A 23,539-nucleotide genomic window follows, 5' to 3' on the forward strand; every position below is an offset into this window, starting at 1 on the left:
GGCTTCCACTGGTTACCTGGGAGGCCAGTCAGGTCCTCAGGGATCTGGCTTAGACCCAGCCTCAAGGCGGTTGTCATCTGTGTCTTGATTTGATCCTCAAGGTATTTCTGTGAGAGGTTTGAAAAAAAATGTTGATTGTTTCCTGTGAAGTGATCTTTATTGAGGTGTTTTTCAGTTGTGTGTCACAACAATCTACATTACATTTATTTGAAATTGAAGAGGATGCAACCTTTACGATATTACGGGGTGATTTGATTTTGGTAAAATGTATTCGGCTCAGGCAGCTTATACAAACTAACTCAAGAAAAGTGGTACTGCCTTACATGCATTATTATACCATGAACATTGCATAAACCACCCCCTGGATAATTAGGTGTTCCATGAAAGCAAGCTGAAGACGAACCTGCAGATCACTGAACTCTTCCAGCATCTTCGTCTTGGCATGTTGGAACATGGTCTTTTTGAAAACCTCAATTGCACTTTTAAGTTTCCCATGAATCTTTCTGAAAGATTCTTTTCCTGTGATGTCAGAGCATTCTGAAAATACATTTCACACATTTCTATTGACAATTGAATTTTTCCTGTTAATATCGACACAATTGACATGACTTGCCCAAGTGCCGACCTTGATATGTTTGCTTCATGGTGTCACGGATTGAATAACTGAGGGAATTGTAGATCAGCTTCTTTCTCTGTAGGATTTCCTTCTCCAGCTTCCTGTGCACTTTTCTTTGCTAGATGATATGAAAGGAAAGATTTTTCATTGTTGAAAAACTATTGAGGTCATTGTTGTACTGGAGCATTGGGGTCAGTTTCTAATATTTGCAATCAGCATGAAATGTGTAAGACTGCAAGAAAGGAGATGTCGACTGTAGAAGAGGCATTAAAATGGGTTCTCACCTCTGTTCTGATGTACACCAGACGCAGGTATTTCTCTTCATTCTTTGTCTTGTTGTCTTTCAGAAGGTCAGTTGTGATGAAGTTCTCTTGGAAACTTTCAAATTGCCCTTTGATTGAGGTTCTTGAAGGTCCAGTGCTTGAGAGACAGTTTAGAATGATTTGTTTGTGTTTAAGTCTCTTGTTATACTTAGACAGAGCAAAACACGGAAATATGGGGCCGTTGTGTATGGAAGCACATTCCAGGCAAAATTCAAATGAAAATATATCCTCATTTTCATTGGTCATACAGTTGCGATGGAGAAATAGCACCGGAAATATATTTTGTGAGTTGTATTCTGACAGGATTTAAAAAACACACAAATAATATTGGCCCTGAATTCATCCATAATACATGTAAATCCCATGATTTGAAGCTTTGCAGATGCAGTGACAAATATTTGTAAAATGGGTGTTGTAGTCTTTTACAAAACTCTTGCCAAAGGGAGACAAACCTGTTTTAAAACTTTAAAGAAAACAGTTCAACCTCGTGAATATGATGTTGATTTAACATCCTAGCAACTTGTACTTCAGAGTGCATTGTGGTCTGTGCCCAATTATTAGAAGATGAAATATTACTGAAATATATTTGGTCTCTCTGAATCATCAGATATTGGTATAATATTGGTTGCACAAAGGAAAATACATCAGTGCAAAAGTCACTCACCCAAATGTTGTCAGAAAGAGTTTGTTTTCATTCATCTTTTTGTACATGGGTTCTGACAGAGTGTAGTTCAGATCAAATAACCCTCTTGTGCGAGATAGGTAACATCCATCATTTCTACACAAGGCTTTGAGTGTGTTGTGGTTGGTCTGTACAAAAACAGAAATACAAATGAGAAATCACAATGTAGCCTATGGAGAGCAAAATGTGCACCAGGCATCCCCTTTTCACTGTCCAAGCTGCTCTGAAGTGACATGAGGTTTACATGAGACTTTATTTGAGTAAAAGAGTAGGCCTACTCGCCATTCAGATTCATGAAGGAAAACTCCAGGTTAAAACACTGACATTGTCAGTGAACATGTACCAGCATTGTACAGATTATTATCTGATATTTGTTATACAGACCAAAGTAATCATGTATTGGATGAAAATATTTTTAAAATATATATTTTATTTTATTTTAATTGAATGTCCCTTTTGTGAAGAGAGATATAGTATGGAGCTCAGGGAAGCCAACATTTAATGTCCTTGTTTGAGGAGACAGGGTCTCAGGAGGTTAAATGACCAATATGCTAATTCTGACAATGTCAAAATGAGTTCCTTTATGCATTTAGACAAAATTGTGAAATGATTTGATGATTGATGATCAATCCGTGAAGAGACACTGTCGCTCACTGAATCAGCTAAAGTAAAAGCAATTTTGTTATTCACCTCAGCGATTAGGCCTATTTGAATTGCAGAAACTGCAGTAATTGGCTTCAGCCTGCAGATTAGAATGCATTAAACAAAATGCAATAAAACAACAATTTTCTGATCATTTCAAGCTCATGGTTATGCTAATTAAAGTTAATTAAAGGTACAATAGGTCATTTCGGAGAGGTCAAGAGAGGCAGCAAACCCCCCCATGCTTTGGCAATGAGAACCAATTTTCAACCGTTGAGCTTGAATTATTGTACAGCTGTACAAGGTGTTGGTCCATCAACTGTATTTTGAAACCTGAATTTAAGGACGATGAACACAGGCAGAGGGTGAGTCAATATGTCAGTGAGCCTTCTTCAATGGTAGGAAGGGATTTACAATGTAACAATGTAATGTCTTGCAACAATGTTTAAACACAAAACCCTGTTCATAACAAGGCAACATGCGGCAATATTTAAACCTGTTTATAACAAGGCAACATGCTGCAATATTTAAACCTGTTTATAATAAGGCAACATGCGGCAATATGTAAACCTGTTCATAACAAGGCACATGTAGAAATATTTAATGTCACTTTCTCCTGAATCTTTATGAAACATTCTTTTGATGGTTAAATGGCAACTACTGACCTGAAATTCAGTTGATTATTGCATGTTGAGATGCCAGTATTTATTGATTGATTGATTGATTGATTGATTGCCAGCAACAGTGTCAGGAAGGCATTGCAATTTCCCTGACTCCCAGATTATTTTTACCAGCCAAAAACTGGCAGTTGCCAGCTAACACAAACTCACTGATTCCAGCACTGCTGTGGTATTTTCCAGGCATTTTCTCTCTGCTCTCTTTGCTCCCATCTTCAGTTTTTCAAGGAGGTTTGTGTGAACTTTGCTCAGAGTTGAATTCAGAGTTGTGCACGTATTAACCAGATCCTTCTCAAGTCGGCTGAACTCCTGGGAATTTGAGGACTGGTTCTGAAAAAAAGACAATACTTATGGATTACGAATTTCTGTCAATAGCTAGATTAAACATTTGCTGTTGACATCAGTTCCATTGTGAGACAATGAAACAAGTCAGTAAATCACAAACTAATGTTTCTTCCAAGCTAGCTAGTTATCTGGAAGCTAGATAGCTGAACTGCCAGAATTGCAGCAAATTGTTTCGAAAGAGTAATTGCACTCACCATTTCAGCCTGGCTCCGCCTACTACACTCACTAATTCAGCCTGGCTCCACCTACTGCACTCACTAATTCAGCCTGGCTCCACCTACTGCACTCACAACAGGCTTTTCTCTTTGGTAAATCACTTCCTAGGGCCAGTTATTTTTTTTGTGGTGGGTGGGACTTTAACGCTCTATACGACTTATAAGAATATGTGGTTAAAAATGTTCAAATCAACAATTTTCCCACAATATATCTTGATTGACATCTATAGGACATAGAGGTGCCTGCAAAGAGGTACTTTGACCTCACGATCAGGGCGTGGCCAGAATAAAATGCAGAAATAATTTTTCTGCATCAATTTTCTGCCAAATTATATTATTTCGGAAATGTCATAAAAAAATGTTTCATTATAAAGTAGGCGTACAAACACATTTACAGTGTGATCTACTGTAGAGCGCAATTACCCTTTAATATTACATTTCAGAGCACCTGAAATTTGCAATAAGTCCGCAATAAAATTCTTTGTCATAGGATTATACTTTTTAAAAACACATTAACATTTACATATTGATTGAGTCAAAACATACCTTTGAACTGAGAGCATCCTTTGAAAAGTGAAGATATGAAATGACTCCAGAAACCTCGGATACATAATCTTTCACTTTCTTCTCGAAATGGGAGACGTACAGTTTCTTAATGTGCTCCATCAGTGCTGGCAATTCTTTGTAAATAGTAGAAAAAACAGCTAGTTAACACTTAAACCATGCGTCCAGTCTTCATTTTGTGCTTATGTACAGTATACACTAAGTGAGCACTTTATTGGGTATTTATTATACTTCTATTGCTGTAGGCTATCCACTTAAGAGTTATGATGCATTGTGTGTTCAGAGATGCTCTTTTGCATACCACTGTTGTAATGTGTGGTTATTTGCATTACTGCCACCTTCTTGTCAGCTTTGACCAGTTTGGCCATTCTCCTCTGACTTTTCTCATGAACACGGCATTTCTGTCTGCAGAACTGCTGCTCACTGGATTTCCGTTTTGTTTTTTGCACCATTCTTTGCAAACTCTAGAGACTAGTGTGCGTGAAAATCCCAGGAGATCAGCAGTTTCTGAGATACTGAAACCTCCCTGTCTGCCACCAACAGTCATTCCACGGTCAAAGTCACTTGAATCACGTTTTTTCTCCATTCTGATGGTTGATATTAACATTTACTGAAGCTCCTGACCCGTATCTACATGATTGTATGCATTGCACTGCTGCCACACAATTGGCTGATTAGATAATTGCATGAATAAGTAAAAATGTTCCTAATAACGTGCTTGGTAAGTCTGTACACAAGGTGAGCATTTTATTAGATAGACTTGTAGAAAATCAATGTTTCATTGATTTAATAACAAGAGTTATCAATAATATTTAATAACCATTACCATTAGCAGCAATAATTGTGACCAAACACTTCCTTTAATATGATATCAGTCTTCCACATCACTGTGGAGGAATTTTAACCCACTCCTATGATTTAATGAAGACAAATACATAGGTTTTTCAAAGTGATATATAATATAAAAACGTTTTACCAGTTTCATTGCGATCCAGAACAGTTGACTTCTCTTGTGCAATTCTCTTGAATTGTTCAGAACTCACAGTGTACACATCAAAGAACTCATTTGAATGGTCTTCATCACCAAGCAGAAATTCCTGAAATGAAATATAGAAAATATGATTGTTAAAGAAGGTTTTGGTCTGTAATAGTGGGGAAGTTATTGTGAAAATGTTATAGGAAGTATTTAAGCTACAGCACAGCCACCAATAAGATAAAATTAGTTGATTAAACTAAAAATACTTTTAAAAAAAAGTTAATGCTACCACGCTAAAACTCACCTTTGTTTTATCTTTGAAGAGTGTACGGATAGCTTCTTTAAATTTGTCATTACGGTACAGTATACATGCCTGTTTTTCTTTCTTTTCATATTCCGTGTTATCCTGAAAAAATATGTATTAATAATAAATGTGAAATATGTCCTATTAAATATTTCATATTTATTTAACCTTACCATCTTCTTGTTACTTTCTATTTCAAGGTCCTCATCTGTGATATGATAATATCTGGTAAAATCAGAAAATTCATTCAGAATTAAAAACATGAAAGGTCCGTCCACAATTTTCTATATTTCTGAAGATATTAATAATGTAACAGCTAACTTTTTGATCTCCTGTGGGTCGATGACATCTGTTTTGGTGCAGATGTAGGTGATATTGTGACACTCTCCTCCTCCAGCAATGGTTCTCAATGATGTATTAAAGATGTCATCAGCTACTTTATCAGACAGGGCACGGTTCATCTCATTGACAATCCAGACAGAGGAGCACTGGCTGAGACACTGTGGGAATTTAATGAAAATCTTTCAGCATTGTCCATGGAACCCACCATCGTAATAAACAGAATTCGGTAAATGATTACAGCTTGAAGCAATGACATCACCTCTTTCCACATGTTGCTTCTGCATTTACTGACGTCTCCGGCCCCAGGCAGGTCCACCAGCACAATCCCCTCCAGCAGAGCTGGAGACTTCGGCAAGGAGATGGTGACTCGCTTCACCAGAGGCCAGAACTGCTGCTCTGATTCATCAGCCCGAATGTAGCATTCAATGCCTTCAGACAGTTCTTCAACCTGTAGAGAAGTTTTAGGAGTAAATTGTTTATATTCTAAGAGAAACCAAAATCAAACATTTATGTCTACCTGTCATAAAGATGTCCTCTTAAAAAATATTATTTTAGCACTCACAGTGTCAAAAGTCAGAGTCTTCTTGCCTGTGCCTGGAATCACAGGAACCTCTCTGGCTCCCACCAATTCACTGTAAGTCTTCTTCAGTCCCCCTTTTCCAAAAATGGCTGTAATCTTTTCTTTTGCCATTTCTGCAATTTCATCTTTTGCTCCCGTGTTGTTTTGTTGGTCATTTTCATTTTTGAGTGAGTCTTGCAGGAAACGTAGTTCTGATTTCCAGTCCTGTAGTAGAAATTCCTTAATCATCAACGTGTATTATCATTCTGTCTGCATTTAAGAGTACATGGAACATGGTGGGGTTGATTTGTTTACAGGAAACACTCACAGTGTGTTTCTATATTAACTGAAAGATACACATACCCCCGGTTGCACATTTGGATTCGCTCCATCTGACCTGGATGATGTAAGGCAGCCTGAATTTATGGAACCTTAGTTACATGCATAGCTTCTGTTCTATTTCAATCTTTCTTAATGACAGATGACGGTGCTTTAAAGCACATTTGGATGACTCATGCCAACATAGTCACAAGGAAACGTATCCATCTCATCACTGCATGGTGAGTAGCTATGTTGACCCTATAGAAACACTCATGACTGCATGGTGAGCAGCTATGTGGACCCTATAGAAACGCTCATGACCGCATAGTGAGCAGCTATGTTGACCCTATAGAAACACTCATGACTGCAAGGTGAGCAGCTATGTTGACCCTATAGAAACGCTCAGGACTGCATGTTGAGCAGCTATGTTGACCCTATAGAAACGGGAAAAGAACATGGTGCAGCGCATTATGTCATTCAGTGGCCCGCCATACAAGGAGGTAGATATACTGGTGGAATGGTGTCTAATTCTCTCAGATATAGGAAGGCCTTTTAACATGTTGGCATGTGGAAGGACCTCGATAATCCTCTTGGGAAGCCTCTGCTTTGACATGGCTCTGCTCATCATGCCAGACAAAAGTCAGACCTACGAAGGCTGGCTGTTGCCCTGACGTATGCCTTTTGTGCATGCACTGGGCACAGTTGCCCTTGCATTCCAACCCCTTCTCCATCCTGAGCTTGGGGGGTGAAAGGCCCCAACTCAGTGCTCCGATTAATGTGAAAAGGAGATGAACATTTGGGAATAAAGGATGTGTTCGGCCACAGCATGATCCCTGAGTCATCAGCGTTCCAACACATGCATCTTAGCAGGCAGGGTGGATTCTGCCATTGGCCCCTTCAGGAAGCAAGAGACTAGTGTGTGTGTGTGTGTGTGTGTGAGTTCACACTGTGTGGTTTCCCACTTGGCACGATACACCTTACTCCAGAGGTTGATTTGGAAGCATCCTGCAGAAGCTGCAATATCACTGGCACTGAGCAGAACTCTGGACGTCACCATGCTGCAACAGTTTCCACCTGTTTGCATACAGTGAATGAGTGGAGGGTGCCCAAGAGTACAGGATGGTTTGTACAACTGCCCTCAGAGGCCGAACAGAGTCACAGGCGATCTGGGTCCGGATGCCGTGCTTGCCCTCCTGGACTGACTAGAGGTGTCTTAGCACCATGTAAACTGCCAGCACATCTGCAGGATGCTGTAGTCAGCATATGGAGCAGTCGGAGGAAGAGACCAGGCTCCACATCTTGTGGCTCAGGAAGGGATCAGGTGGAGTATTGTCTCCCATCTGTAAATCAGGCTCTATTTGCTCTATGGCATCCTTCTGGTCTGAGTCACAACCACACTGCTCTAGACTAGAATCCGGTGCTGTGGTCTATTGCTAATAAAGTGGACTATGACAATCTATGGATAGAATGCTGTGGATTCTCAAGCTTCTCTGCAGCCTCTGGAGGAGGAAATATCCGTTGCTCCAACCCAGGTTACCAACAGATTAGCTCCCATCAGTGAGGAAAGTTGACCGGCTTATCACTGCAATTTGTGGGAAGATTTTTAAGAACAGTCGGGTGGATTATGTTGACAATGTTACGTGCATGCAAAAGACGGAGACAATATCCTCTAGCGTGGATGAGAACCGTGGCATCCTACGCGCGGAAAGCCTCTAAGTCTCTCTTGACATGCTGCAACATAAAACTATTTCCCCTAATCAGGCTTAACCAAACATCCAAATCCAATCTCTTTTGCATTTCTTCCCTCTCCCACATCAATTAGGAGGCCAACTTATATCACCTGGAATGGAGGCGTGTCCCACTGCCTGACGTCACAGCAGCATATGCCAAATCAAACAAAATAAAAGGAAAAACTAAGAAAATAAGGAATGTCCGTGTGTGTGATTCCTAGTCGTAAGAACAGGTACTGATGGGAGATGCCTTACGTCATCCACGTCACAGGTGACTTATTGTATGGTCTCGACCTGCACATGCGAAAGACGGAGATAATCTGAACGTGCTCCAAAGCACCGTCGCCTGACGTTAAGAAGGATTGAAATAATGAAATAGAATTAACAACATTAACATGAAGTTATAATTCTTTATATCTTGTAACTGTCAGAACCGAATTTGGATTGCTGTGTTATAGCAAATTTTCTGTTTTATGTTAACCTGCTTACCTCTGCACTGATGAATTCAATATCAGCTTTGTATTTGCTGGATTCAGTATTAGCTTGTACATGCACAAAAACAGAAGTGCAGGCATGCACGCTTCCTGAAGGTAGAAGTTGGCTTTCTTCGACAATTGCGTTGATCAATGAGCTCTTTCCTGTTCCCGTCTTCCCAAAGAATCCAATGTAAATTTTCTCTTTGTGGTTATAATCTTTTAGACTTGAGATCTTCTCTCTGCATTGGATAGATACAATAACTATGGGCTCAATGAATGTTACTTATGTTCACTAAAAGTACTGAAGAATTTTTGAAACAGTTGCATCATTTTCACAACTACATGTAATCTAACTTCACCTGTCTAATAAAAATGTCTAAAAACGAACCCAGTGAGCAAAGCCAGAATTTAATCTAGGTTGAGAGACAGGTTTAGAGACATTTTGACAAAAACTGACTTACAGACAGGTTAATCCCAAAATAGCTTTTTTTACCCAGTGTAGCCTGACTACTTCCTTTGGTGTTTATTAGAAAACTTTTTTTTTTTTCTTCTGCTGCTGTAGCCAATTCATTTCAAGGTTTGACATTTTGTGTGTTCAGAGATGCTCTTCTAGATACCACTGTTGCAACACATGGTCATTTTAGTTACTGCCACCTTCTTGTCCACTTAGAACAGTCTGCCAGTTGTCCTCTGACATCTCTCATTTACCCTTTCAGTCCCCAGCTGGCTTCTGTCAAATAAAGTGACCCTGTCACAATAAATTTTATCCAGGCGACGCATCTAACATTCTAAACAGTTGTACTGGTCTCTGTGACATGTTTACTGTTCTGCAACAGCGACTGTTACTATACCGACGCTGCCTGCTAGCTAGAATATACGAAGATGGTGTATCCGTCATCTCCCGACGGAGAATGGCACCCAGCTCCTAGTCCAGGCACTTGTCATTTCCCGCCTGGATTACTGCAACTACCTCCTAGCCGGTCTCCCAGCTTGTGCCATCAAGCCCCTCCAGCTCTGGCCCTAGTGTGGGCATTTCAGGCTGCTAAGGGGACTGCCCCACACTATATACAATCCTGAATCACTCCCTACTCCCCAGCAAGACCACTCCAGTCTGCCAGCTCTGGTCGCCTTGTGGTTCCCTCACTACGAGCACCTGGCGGTCGAGCTGCACGTTCATGCCTGTTTTCTGTTCTGGTTCCTCAGTGGTGGAATGACTTGCCTACCACTGTTTGTTGATTGGAGTAAGGATGAGGTCATTTTAGAATCTTCATCTTCACATATTCTAGCTAGCAGGCAGCATCGTTATAGCAACGGTCGCCGTTGTAGAACAGTAACTATGTCACAGAGGCCAGTACAACTGTTTAGAATGTTAAGACACGTCACTCGGATCATTTTTGCAGCCCGGAACAAATTGGATGTGACCGCCCCACCCAAATCCCAAGGGATTTTGGATTTGGTTGAGAAAATTGAGAAAGATAAGAACATCCATCCATCCATCCATTATCTGAACCCGCTTATCCTGAACAGGGTCGCAGGGGGGCTGGAGCCTATCCCAGCATACATTGGGCGAAAGGCAGGAATACACCCTGGACAGGTCGCCAGTCAATCGCAGGGCACACACACCATTCACTCACACACTCATACCTACGGGCAATTTAGACTCTCCAATCAGCCTAACCTGCATGTCTTTGGACTGTGGGAGGAAACCGGAGTACCCGGAGGAAACCCACGCAGACACGGGGAGAACATGCAAACTCCGCACAGAGAGGCCCCGGCCGACGGGGATTCGAACCCAGGACCTCCTTGCTGTGAGGCATAAGAACATTTAGTATGGTTTTAATATGGGCTCAATACAATAGTATAGTACTGTCATTTTGATTGATTGAAAAGGTATAAGGTTTTTTATTTTTAAATATTTGCACCATTCTCTGTAAACTCTCGATCAAGTCTGCATGCTTTTATGCATTGAGTTGCTGCCACATGATTGGCCAATTCTATATCTGCATTAACAAGCTGGTGTAGGTCTACCTTAAGTGGTCACTGAGTGTACATCCTAGTCAGCTAGACAACTTGAACTTTTGAACCAAAGGCAAAGGTTTTAACCTGGCCTATATTAAATTTTACCAACTTCACTGGGAAGGATTGGCAGCTGAACAACTTTCACTTTCAAAGATTCTAATGCTAAAGGTAAATTATTATTCTTGTTACAAAAAACTGTACTGTACAGCTGGCTTTTACAAGTAGTAGTAACAACCTATCATTATTAAAACAAGTGCTGTTCATTGATCCTTGTCAGGGTGGGAGGTAATACCCCTGGTCACCACCTGAGGGCTGAGGATCATTGATTACACCTGATCCTCATTTACTTCAGGGGAATTACCTCCCGGGAGACTATTTAAGCCCAGTCCAGACTTCCTTTCAGTGCTTAAGTATCAACTGTTCGCTCCTGTACCAAGCCGGTAAAAGCACAGGGTAGACTCTAGACTCTAGACTCTAGACTCTAGACTCTAGACTCTAGACTCTAGACTCTAGACTCTATGAGTCAGGTATTGTGCTGGTGGTTGTGTATTGCTATTACGGGTAAGGTTGGCGTGCAGTTTGTCGCTCTATTTCACTGGCGCCTTCCTTTAAGGTTCTGTGTTTTTTTTATTTAGACTCGTGTGAGTCGTGGGTAGAGGGACGGTTTGTATTTTCTTTTCGGGATTTCCTCAGTCCACTACAATCACTGAGGGTTTACAAGCACTAAGTTTGGTTTGGTATTTCGCCCTGTTTTTTAAGGGTTGTTTTATTTTCTCCTCAGCCAGTTTTTGGGCCTTATTTCTGTTTACTTATTCTGAGTCGCCTTCGGGTTTGTTTTTGTTCCTCCCTCTGGCTCTCCGTCACCCCGAACCTCACAGATCCTGGATTTACATTGACATCACATTGAGTTGCACATTATACATTTTAAAAGAAAAACTTTGTACTTTAAGTCTTCCAGAAATGAGTTTTCTCTGCAGGAAACCCCTTTGAGTTTGTTGTAAACCTGAGATATGGCATCTTTTCCATCCTGGAATGCATCTTCACCTGTTAAAATACAGTTGTGACAAAATGCATTAAACAATTGGCTTTTACATGTAATGGGCCCTATTTCCCAGCAATCCATATCGCATGAGTTCGCAATGGGTGTGGATGCTGACTGTTGGTATTTTCCAGACAAGCGGCGAGAAGCACATAGCTCAAAATTACCGTCACAAGTGGCCGATGGGCTGGATTATGCTGAATAAAATATCAGTGTGTGTTGAAGCTGATTCCCTTCAGGAGGGCAACATTAGCTCAGAAGATAAGAGCAGTTGGAGAATTGCCAAAATGTGTGTCGAAGTGTACCTAAGCAGGACCTCTAATGTATGAATTTCCTTCTGTCAGAAATTAAATAAATCATTACCAAAAGGTTTATTATGGGAAAGTTTTAGTTCCCTATTAAACCTGTAGCTGATCATGTTAAAAATGCAAAGAAATACTGACAACAGTATCGTGAAGTTAAATAAAAAGGGAATATCATGGGCCAATGATGCCATTTGCAACAGGATTTCATTACGTTGTTGCTCAAAAGAAAGGAACATTTAAAAAAAATAATTCTAACATGTAGGTAAGAATCTTTGAGAATTTAGCACAGGCTAATGAAAATGAAACTATTTAGACATGAAAATGCTTTTTAAATCCAGTTTAAGTTCATGGTCATTTATTTTTAAAGCATTATTCCCTTCAATCTTATAGAATTTGTACTGTACTAATATCATATGTAAAGGCTGCCAATGATTGAGTTCACTCTGAGGTACTGTCGATTATAAGAAGGTAAGACACTTACGGGTTGAGAGAAGTTCTTCTGTCTCATATGAAAACACAGACTGTCTGTTATTTTTCATCTTCATCTTCTTTGCTTTCACATCTTCATTCCCATGGAGCTTTCTTTTACCTTTCTGAGAAGCTGGAAAAGTGTGTGGGTGAGACCTTGACCTATTAAAATGACTTGTGTGCATCATGCTCCAGACACCTAACACATATATTCACAGAAACTATACACTCATGGAGCACTTTGTTAGGAACACTATACTAATACTGGGTAGAGCCTCCCTTTGCTCTCAATACAGCCTCAATTCTTCATGGCATTTACATTTTTACATTTACATTTTTGTCATTTGGCAGATGCTTTTAATCCAAAGCGACTTACAAGTGCATAGGTTCTACCACAAGTCAAAGCATCACATCCCGAACTCGGAAAAGACACCTGGAATGCTGTTCTAAACATAGTCGTCATCATAATAATAATAATCATTTTGGGGGGGTTAGACAAGGATAGGGATATCAGAAAGGAGGGGCGGGGGAAATCAGGAGGGAGGACTAAGGTAGAGTTTGAAAAGGTGGGTTTTGAGTCTACGTCGAAATAGGGGGAGGGATTCTGCTGTCCTGACAGTGGTAGGCAGGTCATTCAACCACTGAGGAACCAGAACGGAAAACAGGCATGAACGTGCAGCTCGACCGCCAGGTGCACGTAGAGAGGGAACCATAAGGCGACCAGAGCTGGCAGACCGGAGTGGTCTAGCTGGGGAGTAGGGAGTGATGAAGGATTGTATGTAAGGTGGGGCAGTCCCCTTAGCAGCCTGAAATGCCAACACTAGGGCCTTGAAACGGATGCGTGCGGCAATAGGAAGCCAGTGGAGGCCAATGAGAAGCGTGGATTCCACAAGATGTTCCTTTGAGATTCTTTTCCATGTTGACATGATTGCATCACATGATTTCTGAAGGTCTGTCAGCTGCACATTCCAAAGGTGTTCTTTTGGATTCAGATCCTGCGACTGGGAAGGCCACTGAAGAACATTAAACTCATTGTCATGTTCATGAAACCAGTTTGAGATGACTTTGTGACATGGTGCATTATCATGCTGGAAGTAGCCATTAGAAGATGGGTACATTGTGGCCATGAAGGGCTGCACATGCTCAGCAACAATACTTGAATAGGCTGTGGCATTCAAGCGATAATTCTTGGCCGTCATAAGTGGAACCCAACGTGGTCTTCTGCTGTTGTCGCCCATCCATTGCAAGGTTTTACTTGTTGTGTATTCTGTGGTGCTTTTCTGCTCACCACACTTGTACAGAGTGGTTATCTCAGTTACCATTTCCTAAGAAAGAGCTCAGTGTGTGTATGTTCACACACAATATACTTGAAGGCCCCCAAACACTTCACTCACACTCACCTTCCACTTGTCCCTCAGTTGTTTCCACTGGTCTTTTGTTTCCCTCATCTTGGGTCTGCTGTCTTACTTTAAGAGAATTGACATGTTCTATGTTAGGGCCTTGTATTTACATCATATCAACAGAAGTATATCAACACCACAACTTTGCTTGTTGTTTTTATGCTCATGCTGAGCTACTAACTGGTAAAATATTTAAAAACACATTTAAAATATATATTATTTATGTTACAGGAAATTAGATAATGTTAGTTCTGCTCAGTGTAAACAGTCCCCCATTTTTCTGGTGTGGTGTCTTGTTGGTTTATTCCAGTATGTCTGCAGGGTGGTATTATAAAAATGTAATAATTCATCATTTGTCTTGCCCCATTTTTGTTCTTTTTTTAAATACGGCATAAATGCCAGCATTTAATTTACCTATAGATGCACTGTAATCAAATGATAAATAATAAAGGGATTGGGGAACTAAGTCAGCGTTTATTTTGAATTCAAATTCTTTATTGAATATAGCACTTGTTAGAATAAAACCTGAATGGAATAATTATATTCTCATGCTGCTCTCAAGCTAATTGTCTACACCTGTCTACACCTGCATATAAAGCTCAGTTTCATGTCATGTCTTTGCAAAATTGTTGCTTCCTGTTCGTCAGTGCACCTCTTTAGCGGTTTTGTCAAGCCATTATCTACCCATTACGATCCAAGCCTGTTTATTGACCAAAGATTATTGACTTTTGTTTTGTTGACCATTGCCTGCCTGTACCACGACTTTGCCTGCTGTCTTTGTGCTTTTGCCCCGCGGAGCAGACTTCGGTCTTGACTCTTGCGCCGTCATCGACCCTGAGCCTGCCTACCGTCCGCCTGTACTTTTCCTGCTGACAGCTTTCCTGGCTACTGGACTCTTTGCATGGTGTACCGATTACGAGACTGCCTTCTCCCTCGGTACTGTACTTTGGTTTTGGCTGGCAGTCGTACATTTTGGGTCCAACCCCCCATGCACCCATCTCACTAGCATGGCAGCCAATCACCGTTGGTGTGTGAGTGTGTGTATGAATGGGTGAACGAGAAGTATCAATTGTACAGCTCTTTGGATAAAGGCGCTATATAAAAGCCAGCCATTTATTTAATTTTATCAGATCATGACACATGCATCTGTTTTGGTGCCACTATTTTTTCCCCATGGCCTTACACAATAGAAATGCGTATCATCTTGAAAATTTTTGAATTTGCATTTATCATCAGATGCATCACACAAATATTTACAATGAAATTTAAATAAAAGTGAATTGAGTACAACATTGAATAAAGTGCAATAAAGGACTTTAAAACATTAAACTAAAAGCATAACACATAATAAAATCAAACATTAAAATATGCAAAGTGAAACTTACCACATTCATATGGCCCCAGATTTAGTCCATTTTCAACTGTGCTAAGCTCTCTGATCCAGTGCCGTTCCCTGTCAATTAATGCTTTGGAACCAGTGACCTGCTCAATTGGATAGATAATCAGATCATCAAGAGAATGACCATTGTCATTGAAATGATCAGGGATTGGCCGATGTTGGTGCTTTTTGATCTCAGCTCTGTGGCCATTGAATCTTTTTTGCAGTGTGGTTGAGGTCTTCCCAACATATTTCACCTCGCATTTTTTACACTGAATGATGTAGATGACACTTGGTGTCTTACAAGTCAGGTATTGTGTGATTTCATATTGTTTTCCGGTAGCTGTGCTCTGAAATGTATCAGAGCCCTTCCAGATATAGTTGCAGCAGATGCATCCCGGGGATTTACAATCATGAACGCCCATGTTGGTGTCTGCTTTCCTGGGAGCAGTCTCTTCTGTGTTTCTCTGAGGGGGGAAATGGATGTAATTAGGTTTCAGTGGCCTGACAAATTAATGGAAGTGCATATTCTAATTCCACATCTAGCTAGTTAGGGACACACATAATATATGTATTTAGCAATATTCCAAGTTGTTTGTGTTTTGTAGTTCATTGTACATTGAGTGACAAAGTAGTCTTATGGGAGTAAGCATATGCTATAGTTATGGCAGCATGAGTCACTTTTGGGTGAAATATTAAGTGTTTTTGTCGTTGAAGTGCATTTTGCACCAAAGGTTAACTGATGTGCTCAGGTGCATGTTTCAACATCACACTGTGTGAAGTTTCGAAGAAGTGGACATGGTATTGAGACAAGTGTGAAAATGATTGTAAAAAACTGTAAGGGCAAGTGGGCTTCAGTCAAGATAATCTGTCAACTTGTCTCACACTTTCACCCCTTCGCACAAGCTCCCTAACAACTAACAAACTATATTCTGGATTCATTGGTAAGTGAGACAGAAATTCTATATTTTACTTAGTTGTCCTTACTGCCACTGTCACATACAGTACCAGTGACACACAAAGTTTGGACACACCTTGCCTTTTTCTGGATTTTTTGATCAATGTTTTATTTCCACTGTTTGTAATCAAGCAACTCATATGTGGTCAAAGTGCAGACTCATTTTCCTGTTGAGCTCAGTGGAAGAATTGTTCAGGAGAAACAACCCTTGACGTATCTACTGGATATCTAGGGTTGTTTGAGACTGGTTTGATACCTCGGACCCTTGATGACTTAAAGCCATTTAGCCAACAAATGTGTTCTATACTGTATCAGCGTAATTTATAGCAAAATCTAGTCCCACCTCCCAATTCCCATAGAGATCCATTCAAATGCAAAGAGTTATAGTATCGCTTGTAGGACAACCTGAGAACAAGATATCCAGACTCTGGTGATGTTGATAGGTCACAGACATCAGGAAGTCATGCTATGCAATGGATGTGCAACTAAATACTATTTTATTTGACATTATGTGAAAGTGTCTCAAACATTGAAATTGGGGGGCTACGTATAAAAGGTTCTGTAAACCAAAATGTATAAAAACATGGTTTAATAAAATGTGAGAATCTGCACTTTGACCACATATGAATTGCTTGATTACAAACAGTGGAAATAAAACATTCATTAAAAAATCCAGAAAAGGCAAGGTGTGTCCAAACTTTTCACTGGTACTATAGTTTGGCCAGTTTACAAGCACCCCCTCCCCAGTCTCATGTGCAATTAGTCTGACACATTGGACAGTAGTGTATCTGGGAGCATGAACTCTAGGATTCAAGCAAACATGCACAAACATATTTCAATACACTGAAGAGCAAAATAAAAAATAAGGAATTCTTGTGTAATCATACCACTCCATTCTACTGACAATATCTTATTGAAGACATTTATTATCCATTCGAGAAAAAAAAACTCAACTAGGTAGTGGTGGTAGGTATTATATCAGCCACGTGTACTAAAAGCCACTTCAATACCTGTCAATCCACTGTTTTGATTTCATCCAGCAGAGGACAGTATAAGCTGTCCAACAGTGTATGGCATAGGTGATTTTAAGTCAGGATCACAAAGACAACCGTATAACAAGGACTGAGATCCCTGCCACAAAGCTTTATGCTGCCAACTGCAACGTACACAGTATTATATTCAGTGCAGTCCATAAGTATTTGGACAGTGACACATTTTTATTGTTTTTGCTCTGTACTCCTAATTTTAACTTCAATTTGCAAACATTTGAAATAAAACAATCATAAGTCTACCACAAAATATTCTTAAAATTATGTATCAAGCAAACAAAATAACTTTCAGAACATAGAGTTTGACTGAAAGCAAGAGAGCATTTCAGCACTGTGTGGTCAGCATTCCAGGCAAATTTTCTCATCATCTCTGCCATTTCATTTCTCAAAAAAAAATATTTCTTGAGCCACCAGAAGTGCAAATAAAGAACCAGTTACTGTATGAACAGCCTCAGAGCAGTGAAGGATACACATTCCAGATTATACACATGACCAGTTACTGACCACCAGTTACTGAGACCACAATGATTTCCTCATATGACATGAAGCCACTACAACAACATGCAAGAGATATGTAAAGTGTGATAATTATATAGGCGGTAAATCTTTGACCATTGAGGGACTCACCAGTCTTTCAATGAAGAGCCAGGCTCATCTGATCTTCACTTGTTTTTCAAGCCTTCCGGGTTTCTCTCTTTAATAGTCTACTTCAGTTCAGTAAGTTTCCTTTTCACAATACACCACGCCCAGCTGTGCGTGTGTGTGTGTGTGTGTGTGTGTGCGTGTTTACATGCCAGGGAACAAACTCCCTGCAGAGGTCAGAACAGTAGAATCTCTTACCACCTTCAAGCACATCTCTCCCCGCCCCTCCCTACCTCCCTGTAAACCTTAACTGTTGTTTTTACTTGTGTTATTCCTCTAGGATGATACCTTTGCTAATTTTGTTTGGCTAGGTAAGCTGTTTATTCATATATTTGCGTGGTGTGATATTAGGCCCTAGTCCTTATCCTTGTTGTGCTATTAGCAGTTGAAATTGTACTTCCCTCCAGGGTCTTTCAGTTATGGGTCTGTACTTTGTTGCTCTGGATAAGAGCGTCTGCCAAATGCCAATAATGTAATGTAATGTAATGTAATGAAGACAGAAACTAAGACGAAAACAATTGCTTTAAAAACATTTGTGTAAACTAAAATAAAATAATTAATGCTAAATAAATGGAGAAACTAAATAAAACTCATGGTAGAGGTGGAAAAACGAAGTGAAACAAAGTAATAAATAGATCACAAAAATAGCCATTTTTGTGGTCATCTGAAACTAATATATATATATATATATACAGGTGCATCTCAAAAAATTTAAATATCGTGTTCTAAGTTTTTTTTGTTACATTTAACATTTTAATTTTTTTTCTTTAATTTAATTCAAAAAGTGAAACTTTAACATATTCTAGATTCATTACACATAAAGTGAAATATTTCAAGCCTTGTTTTAATCTTGATGATTATGGCTTAGAGCCCATAAAAAAAAAATTAAAAAAAAACAGTTCCTCAAAATATTATAATATTACATAAGACTGATCAAAAAAAGGATTTATAATACAGAAACGTCGACCTTCTGAAAAGTATGTTCATTTATGCACTTATGTAATATTCTAATATTTTGAGATACTGGATTTTTATGTATCGCAAAATGTAAATGTAATCAAGATTAAAACGAAAAAAGGCTTGAAATATGTGTAATGAATCTAGAATATATGAAAGTTTCACTTTTTGAATTAAATTATGGAAAACAAAGAACTTTTCCACAATATATTTTTGAGATGCACCTGTATATAAAAATTAAATAGAGATGTGTCATTGAAATAAAAATAAACTGGCAAAGCCATTGCAGTAACTAAGTAAAACTAAACATAAATATGAGATAAATGTGAAAAAAGTATCAAAAGAAAAACAAATTTGAAAACACAAAACTGTAACCCTGGTACGTGCTTGTCAGAACTTGCGGGGCCAGAGGGACCATGCACAGACTCAAGGATAACAAGAATAGCAGGTTTAATTGCAACGGTAGATAAAGGGGCAGACAGAGCGTAATCCAACAGGCAGCGTTCAAAACACCGGGTGGTCAGTCCAAAACAGGACAGAGGTACCAAAATCACAATCCAGAGAAACAAAATCCAAAAGACCAGGCAGGAGTCATAAAACAGAAATCAAAACCAGAACCATAACAGAATATAAACGGATGGACAACACAACACAACAGACTTGACGAACTAGCCCCAAGAGAACAAAACAGGCTGGCTGAAATGGACTAACAAATGAACTAAACAATAAACAGGTGTGGGAGCTGGGGAACAGAAAATGAGGAACAGGTGAAAGCAATTGACAAACGACAGGAAGGAAGTCCAAATATGGAGTGAAGGGTGGAGACGTAATAAGGAAAGAGAGGAGGAAAAGGAGGATTGGAGTGAAAATACAGAGAAAAGAAAAAATATAAAAAGGGGCACGCACGTGACGGAGAGAGAGAAAGTGAGAAAGAGTGAGAGAGAGTGTGAGAGAGGGGGGAGAGGGAGAGAGGGAGAGAGAGAAAGAGTATAATACTGTCTCTCTCCGCTGAATCGAAAATGTATTCCAGTGCTTGCTATGATTTTGAATATTTTTGATTTGATTTGTTTTTAAATCTAAAAAAAGAAGGATGACACACACCCGACACTTAACAAGATCCTAACAATCGGAAATGACATTAAACTCCATCACTCCCCCCCGTTCCACACATCACTTTATTCAGCGAAAGAAGCATCTCAGACAGGAGACCAAAGTGTGTGTGTGTGTGTGTGTGTGTGCGCGAGAGAGAGAGTGTGTGTGTGAGAGAGAGAGAGCGCAAGGTAGAGGGAGGCCAGTATAATACTGTCTCACTGCTGAGTTTAAGACCGACAGCACATCCGTCTGAGGAGAGGAGAACGAAATAGAGACAGAGATAGATAGAGTGAGACAGATCAAGGGAGATGGAGAACGAGAGACAGAGAAAGAGAGGGAGGGAGGGAACGTAAACGAGGACTCTCTCCTTGAGGAAGGGAATCAGAGGGGAGTGCAGACGGGGGATTATGGGCAGACCTGCGGCTGCCTGCTACACACAGTCAGTAAGCCCTGCTATACCCTGTGTGTGTATGCGTGTGTATGTGCGTTAGTGTGTGTGTGTGAGCGTGTGTATGTGCGTTAGGGTATGGGAGCGTGTGTGTGAGCATGTGTGTCTGCGCGTTAGTGTGTGTGAGCTGTTGTGTCTGCATTAGTGTATGGGAGTGTGTGTGTGTGTGTTATTGTGTGTGTGTGAGCATGTGTCTGTGCATAAGTGTGTGTGAGCGTGTGTGTCTGCGTTAGTGTATGGGAGTGTGTGTGTGCGTGTGTTAGTGTGTGTGCATGTGTGTCTGCGTTAGTGTATGGGAGTGTGTGTGTGTGCGTTAGTGTGTGTGAGCGTGTGTGTGCGTTAGTGTATGGGAGTGTGTGTGTGCGTGTGTTAGTGTGTGTGTGTGTGTGTCTGCGTTAGTGTATGGGAGTGTGTGTGTGCGTGTGTTAGTGTGTGAGCGTGTGTGTGTGTGTTTGTGTGTGTGAGTCATATATTGGAAAAAGGACAGGAGGGGATGAGAGACAGTTACAGTTCTCAACTGTAGCATTCATCCCTTCTTTCCCTCTCTCTCTTTACCTCTTCTCTACATCGTTCCCTCTTTTCTTCCTCTACCTCATAGCCTTGTCCTCTAGCTTTCTAATGTCCATGTACATGCTGGTTCAGCTTTGCTTTTCTTCCTCTCATTAGTGTGAAAGTACTGATCTTCAGACCGTAAGCGTGTCAGCCAGGGGCCTCTCATTAGTGTGAAAGTACTGATCTTCAGACCGTAAGCGTGTCAGCCAGGGGCCTCTCATTAGTGTGAAAGTACTGATCTTCAGACCGTAAGCGTGTCAGCCAGGGGCACTTGGGATGGCCGAATGCAAACACACATCAGCAGCTTCTGCCCTGTGACAGCTACAACCAGGAGACACCTTCACCTGTAAAACCATGTTTACGGTCGGAAAATCTATATATACCTGGTCGATCAGGACCAATTCCATCCCTGGTTTATTGTGTTTGGGTCTTTGTATTAACAAAATATATGTATGCGCTTAATTTTCCTGTCCCAAAGTCGTCTACACTTTCAGTAAATCACAGATCCTTTAGCTATTTGGGAGTGCTCTTCAGTGAGCCATATCATTCATCCATAGGTGGCGATTGTGTTTATTTCACCTCTGTCTAACCGGGTAGGTCAGTGGAAAACTGGGTTCTCGTGTGGGGATGTCCTGTGTGTGGCTCAACCTGTAGTGCAGAGGTTGCCAGGTTGATTCCATGCTGCTGTGCCCTTGAGGAAGGCGCTTAACCCGGATTAAATTAGTAAATACATTTTTTAATTGGATATTATCCCTGCTGAAGAAAACAGCTCAAGCTCGGTTTTAAAACAGCTGGTAGCTGGTTGACCAGTTCAGACCAGCTCCATACTCTACATGGTTTGGCAAGATCAAGCTATGTTTTGAAACCGCTTACAGCTGGTTATTTCAAGCTGGTCATAGCTGGATCTTACAACAGGAATGGAAAATAGTTGTCGTTTGTGGATTCAGACTCCAGGCACTAGGATTGCACTGAGTACATAAAGAGCCTCACGGATGAGACAGACATCCTGCACGTATGCACGCTCGTGCTAACCTGCTATCATGCCAACTGAGACCAACTGAAAGTTCACACCCACACACGTCCAGCCTGCAGGCAGTCTGAGCTTCTTAGTGGGGGAGGCGTGGCATTATTGAAAGCCTTGTGCAAGCTTAGCAGTGGCAGAACAAGAGTCAGAACGTGCTTTCAAAGAGTCTGGGATGAGGATGGGGGGAGTGGTGCATCTTGGGAACTCTTCCCTCTCCTACAACAGCGGCCACACACAAACACCCAGACACACACACACACACACACACACACACATGCACACGGACACAGACATACACACACATATTCTCACACACACACACCCAGACACAGTATGTTTATATATTCTATTTCTCCTAGGAGTGGAGTACACCTCCCAAACCCAGCAAACATCCTGTAGGAGTGTGCTTTCTTACTCTCCCAGTCTAATGTCTCAGGTTTTTTTTCACTCCAACCCGAACAAAGCACACCGTGTGTGGTCGACATTGGCTCAGGCAGTAAGAGCAGTCATTGATCCCGCCCTGGGTGTGTCAAAGTGTCCCTGAGCAAGACACCTAACCCATAAATGTTCCTGACGAGCTTGTTGGTGCATTGCATGGCAGCCAATCACCATTGGTGTGTAAGTGTGAATGGGTGAATGAGAAGCATCAATTGTACAGCAGTTTGGATAAAGGCACTATATAAATGCCATTTACTATTGCCATTTACATTCAACAGCTAGAGCTGCCTAACCCAGCGAGAGAGAGAGAGAGAGAGAGAGAGAGAGAGAGAGAGAGAGAGAGAGGAGCTCCAAAAAAAGATTCTTCAATTTTAAAAGTTTTTCACAGAGAAATGTTTGATTTGCGATCAAAAAATGTTCATAAATGTTTATAAATAATCAGAGAAGAAAATGAAGACATTCTGAATACTAAAATATAAATAAAAAAGAGTTACAATTTTAAAAGAGTCAAAAAAGAAACCGAGGAAACCAAGGACTTGAAGCAGGAGGATTAAACAGTGGAAACAGAGGTAGTGAAGGTAAGCCTCTGGAAACCATTTTTACTTTTTACTTTTATTGACTCATTTATCTTTTAATATAAAAAATAGGAAGTTTATCATTCAAGAAAAAAACACTTTAAAAGGCTGCTTAAAATCAGGCATGAAGGAGGACAGCAAAGTGGCAGTTGAAATGACTGTTGGAAAAATTGGATCTGCAGCAACAGCAGCAGCAACTGCAACAAATGTATCAATCTCGGCTCCAGCCAGCCAATCAGAACCCTCAGCCCAGCCAGGAGATGTTTGAAATTCAATACCCTGAGCATATTCAGTCGGCTAAGGCAAAAAAGCAACACAAGGACAAAGTCCTGAGGAGTTTCCCAGAGATACTGGTGTCAGATTATTGTGGGCCAGAAGAGAACAGGGTCAGGTGCAATGTACTGTTCTACAAGTACCCCACTG

The 23,539-nt window shown here is 40.5% G+C and overlaps 1 protein-coding gene across 1 annotated transcript; it reads right to left on the reverse strand.

Annotated features, from left to right (window-relative positions):
- Positions 1-828: 828 nt before the first annotated feature.
- On the reverse strand, positions 829-18,073 carry LOC133105575 (nuclear GTPase SLIP-GC-like). The gene is made up of 16 exons (XM_061215805.1): positions 18,016-18,073; positions 15,389-15,848; positions 14,004-14,069; positions 12,617-12,736; positions 11,736-11,835; positions 8,786-9,011; positions 6,249-6,470; positions 5,946-6,134; positions 5,666-5,844; positions 5,518-5,569; positions 5,345-5,446; positions 5,041-5,161; positions 4,047-4,180; positions 3,094-3,270; positions 1,604-1,749; positions 829-1,036 (listed from the first exon to the last, which is right to left on the reverse strand). The coding sequence occupies exons 2-16, from the start codon at positions 15,804-15,806 to the stop codon at positions 829-831; spliced, it is 2,460 nt and encodes an 819-aa protein (XP_061071789.1). The 5' UTR covers positions 15,807-15,848; positions 18,016-18,073.
- Between the last annotated feature and the right edge of the window lie 5,466 nt (positions 18,074-23,539).

Source organism: Conger conger, chromosome 1, assembly GCF_963514075.1.
Source record: "Conger conger chromosome 1, fConCon1.1, whole genome shotgun sequence".
NCBI lineage: Eukaryota > Metazoa > Chordata > Actinopteri > Anguilliformes > Congridae > Conger > Conger conger.

Bases quoted from the DNA above. Each gene is read 5' to 3' on its own strand.
- LOC133105575 (XM_061215805.1), bottom strand. From the start codon at position 15,806: ATGGGCGTTCATGATTGTAAATCCCCGGGATGCATCTGCTGCAACTAT. The intron at 12,737-14,003 runs GTGAGTGTGAGT...ACACTTTTCCAG, and splicing joins AACTGAGGGACAAGTGGAAG to CTTCTCAGAAAGGTAAAAGA. The intron at 5,162-5,344 runs GTGAGTTTTAGC...ATTTCATTTCAG, and splicing joins TCTTCAAAGATAAAACAAAG to GAATTTCTGCTTGGTGATGA.